This window comes from Scylla paramamosain, chromosome 1, assembly GCF_035594125.1.
Source record: "Scylla paramamosain isolate STU-SP2022 chromosome 1, ASM3559412v1, whole genome shotgun sequence".
In the NCBI taxonomy this organism is placed as follows: Eukaryota; Metazoa; Arthropoda; class Malacostraca; order Decapoda; family Portunidae; genus Scylla; species Scylla paramamosain.
The window spans coordinates 32,890,193-32,894,687 of NC_087151.1; the positions used below are offsets into that span (position 1 = coordinate 32,890,193).

At 42.6% G+C, this 4,495-nt stretch overlaps 1 protein-coding gene across 1 annotated transcript in view; it reads right to left on the minus strand.

Annotated features, from left to right (window-relative positions):
* The window catches only part of LOC135104237 (calcium-activated chloride channel regulator 2-like), an 84,103-nt gene extending 80,226 nt beyond the window's left edge, over positions 1 to 3,877 (minus strand). Inside the window, exons 1-2 of the mRNA XM_064011405.1 lie at positions 3,280 to 3,877; positions 2,653 to 2,777 (exon numbers count right to left, since the gene is read on the minus strand). Of these exons, the coding sequence (XP_063867475.1) occupies positions 2,653 to 2,777; positions 3,280 to 3,714 (560 nt within the window). The 5' untranslated portion in view covers positions 3,715 to 3,877. The remainder of the gene's footprint in view (positions 1 to 2,652; positions 2,778 to 3,279) is intronic.
* Positions 3,878 to 4,495: the final 618 nt, after the last annotated feature.

The window sequence follows — 4,495 nt, forward strand, 5'->3', positions numbered from 1 at the left end:
AAAAAAGGGTCAAACTTTTATTTTAATTTTTCTAATCCAAAGGCACAGGTAGCTCTAGAAATAAAAAAAATAAAATAAATAGAATGTGTAAGGTACTTTCTACTTCCATTTCTAAGGCGACCTGCCCCAACCAATACACCAAAATAGGTAATATTCTGCTACGCTTATTCATTTTTTCGAAGGTCTCCACGTGAGACGAAAGGCGGCAGGTTATTCCAGAGTTCTCCAATAAAGGAAACGATGGAGAAATCGGATTTAGGGATTCAAACGAAAATGAAGTAAGGATATGTCCGTAAATCCCAAATACCAAAGAGTTCCAATATATCACGTGAAAGTATGCTGAGCGAAGGTATCTGAACGTCATTGGTCTTGTTGGTAAAAGAAATGATGAGTTAGAAGATAAATTACCAGTAAGACAAACTTGTGAATGTCTCCAGTTAAATCAATTTCAAACACGGGAACCCAGAGAGAAAGAATCTGAACATGAAGTCATGAAGACGAAAAGTGATGAGGAGTCCGGAGGCAAATATACTCGTACGTAAGCGTGAGAAACATTTGAGCCACTACTGGAAATTTATTTTTAAAGAGACAAAGAACTGACAACGAGTACAAGCTGAAGAGTCAGAGCCCAGCAATCTCCTTTAACACCATTAACACTTTCAGACATATCTAACACTATAAATAAGAATATCTTGAAAAAAAAAAGAAACTTCCACAGGGCTACTTAGAATTTATGATGAGGGACTGCTTCTCCTTCATAAAAAGGTCTGCTATTTTTGAAACACTACATTACGTACTGCTGCTTCATAAACTTCAAACTCAAGATAAAAGCAATGAGCTTATAGTCTTCATTTACGCTTCTTTGGCCTTTAAGTATGATATGACACTCATCTATTCTTGGACACGAGGACACAGTATGCGCTGGGCACTGCGGATACAAGCTTCATGAAAACGTCTAGATTCCACAAAGACAGCAGATTTGGATTACAGTATGGCAAATTGCAGTCCTCACCAACTTAAATATATATTGTAATTTAGGACAAGGTGAGCAAGGTCAGACTTCCAGTTTGGTACGTGTGTAGAAGACGATCACTCAAGGGACGCTTCCATAATATCTAAGTACGTGTGACAGCGTAAAGGGAGAGACCGGCAGAGACAGACAGACGGACACACAAACATAAATAAATACAAAATAGTAAGATATAGTTTCCAAATATATCTGAATCTAATTTGCAACACTTTGGCACACATTTTTTTTCACTTCCAATTTCATAAATGCAGTATCAGTGCTTCGGGGAAGGTCAGCGATAAAAGTTATGTATTTATTTATTTATTTATGTATTTATTTATTAACTTGTGAAAATATTTATTTCTGATGCGTATTGACGTGTTCAGTGATGCCAAATACCTTAAGAACGTTGACCCCTCCCTTTTGAATGAATTTTTACATGTTATGGCTGCAAACAGTATATATATATATATATATATATATATATATATATATATATATATATATATATATATATATATATATATATATATATATATATATATATATATATATATATATATATATGTATTTATTTATTTTTTTAAATTTTTCTACGAATCAGTCTTGCATATTATACCGTATTATTATTATTACTCTATGAATCACAAAACGTAAAAATGCTTCCAATGCATTCCTACATGAATAGTTAATATGTGCAAGTAAATACCATTTGTAACAAACACTGGAGTCATAGCATCGGTGTTATGAGATACATGCTGCAGGCTTTGGCCTGACACGGAATTTCCATCACGTAAAATGCAGTGGGAGTGGCTAGCCTCGACTGGTGGGCACCTCAATCTTAATAGTGCAAGGACTGGCTTTAACATATGAGGCTTCCAGGCACCTTGACACGCACTGCTTGGATTTTAAGTCATAATTTAGTTTTCCTCCTGTTGCATCATGTAAAATCTAGATGAAGTTGTCTTTTTTACCACCAGCAAAGAAAGATGGGTATGACGAGATCAGGACAAATTGAACAAAAGCACAACGATCACCACGAACAACAACGACAGCTACAACAACACCAACAATAACAAAAACAATAATAAGAAGAGCCTGGCCCAAGGTCCTGACAGACAAGTCACGTTTCTGGGAGATACTTAGGCTATTTTTTCATAAAATGTCACAAATAATGCATAGAACCACTGGCACATCTCACTAACAAATTAAATAACGTTGTGATGAAAAAAATAATTTTCTTTCACACACAAACGTAATTTACATGAAAATAAACATACAAATACAGACATAATACACAGAATAACACAAAACCATTGACTCTCCCTGCTGGCACCGCCCCAGAGCCACGAGACCTCACTCTGCTGACACCAAATCATTCTCATCTGCTGACACGCTTCCACTCACCACTTAAAATACTTCCTTGCCTCTCCTCTCCTTCACCTGATCCTCACGCCCATCTCTATACCCCTCACCCCTCCCTGTCCCTCTTCACCCCTAACACACACCTCTCTGCTTCTCTCCACCTCTTTCCTATTCCCAGTATTTTACAGACTTGCAGCCCTCTGTCCCGTCTCTTCCCATTCACTCCACATCCTTACTCCCCTTCTCTCTCCCTCACCAAGACACCGCTTAGTACTCACCGCTCGCTGTCTCTGAAGTCCTCGTGTTCCTTCATAACCTCCCAGGCCGAGCGTCCTCCACACAGGGCGTTCTGCTTCGTCGGCGCCTCCTTGTTGTGGGTTCGACTGTTGCAGAATTTGGTCACCTGGTGGAGAATGAGAGCGGAGAGTGTTATGGTGTTTATTTAAGGAGAGGCGAATGGTTTCCTGATAAACCTTAAATGGCTGCAACGAAGAGAGAGAGAGAGAGAGAGAGAGAGAGAGAGAGAGAGAGAGAGAGAGAGAGAGAGAGAGAGAGAGAGAGAGAGAGAGAGAGAGAGAGATTTTGGGAGGTGAGTATGCAGTGTGGATAAGAAAGTCTACATAGCTTTCGTCTCTCTCTCTCTCTCTCTCTCTCTCTCTCTCTCTCTCTCTCTCTCTCTCTCTCTCTCTCTCTCTCTCATACCACAATACAAGAGCCAGATAACAGTCATCTTTCCAGAGTCATGCAGCGGTGCACAAACATGACACGTCTGCCTTGAATTCTTCTAATCTATATTCCACTCTTACAGCCAGACAACGGCCACAGCAGGCTGCCCACACACACACACACACACACACACACACACACACACACACACACACACACACACACACACACACACACACCTGGGGCAGATGAGGGAAGGAGAGCAGGGAAGAGGTGGCGTTCTCATGGGCGGTGATGGGTTCGTTGCAGTGGTGGGGGTGGTCAACGGGGCAGGTGGGAAGACCGCCCCTCACATCAGTGCATACGGTGGCAGTCCAGCGCATCCCCTGACGATACCATGCCAGGTACAGTTGGTCCCCCGGATAGCCCGTCTCGGAGAAAAGCCCCCAGCGGTACTTGGCCCACTCTCCAACGAGGACGCCGGCGGCCCGTGTGGCGTGATGGGCGGAAGTATTTGCTGATTGCAAAAACCCGACTCCGAATTGGATAAAATCTCCTTTTCGCCCGCAGCCTTCACTCTGCTGCGTCCAGGGCGCCTCCCCGAACACCAGGTGGGGCGGCGCCACCCTGATGTGCGGCGCCTGAGTGGGCGGTGGCGGGGGGTCTGGGGACATGGGTGGGCTGCACGAGCGGCCTGACAACTCAGAAGGCAAGACGATAGTTGCTGATCTGAGAAAGATGAGACCCTCGGTGGCCAGGTGCAGCGCCCTCGACCACTCCTGCAGCACAGTCTGTGGGGAGGAGAAAAACGTTCATTACATAACCATTCTATAGCTATACCATTCTTACATTAATAAAATATATAACCTCTACGTTGATATGTTCCAGGGTTCGTCTAACTCACAGTAAAAATGCATATATGAGTGTGCTAATGAACCACCCACGCAGGGAGGGCGTTTACGGCATGAAACAGACGCTAACAGAGTTTAATAATTCTGTCTAGCTTTAAATTTTCCATTCCTATAGTCCAATTAGTTTAAAGTGAAGCAAAATAGTGATGGGAAAAAACATTCAGAAACTTTCATAACATCTCTCTCTCTCTCTCTCTCTCTCTCTCTCTCTCTCTCTCTCTCTCTCTCTCTCTCTCTCTCTCTCTCTCTCTCTCTCTCTCTCTCTCACCCGCACACACTATCACGGGGAAAAAAAAAAAAAAAAAATAATATACATGATAAAACACAACCATGTAGTTCCTCGGAGACATGAATAGGAAGTTAGAGCGTAGTAAATGGGCAAATCTAAGCAAATTTATGGTTATGGCGCCTCATGTTGCTACTAAAAGCTTTCTGAGCACAGCCTTAACAGCTTCCAGTCATAAGGAAGAGAACACTGCCCCTGCCGCCTCACGCAACACCACGCTGCTCTCTGCCTGATGCTGCTGGCCTGGATGCTGCTGTT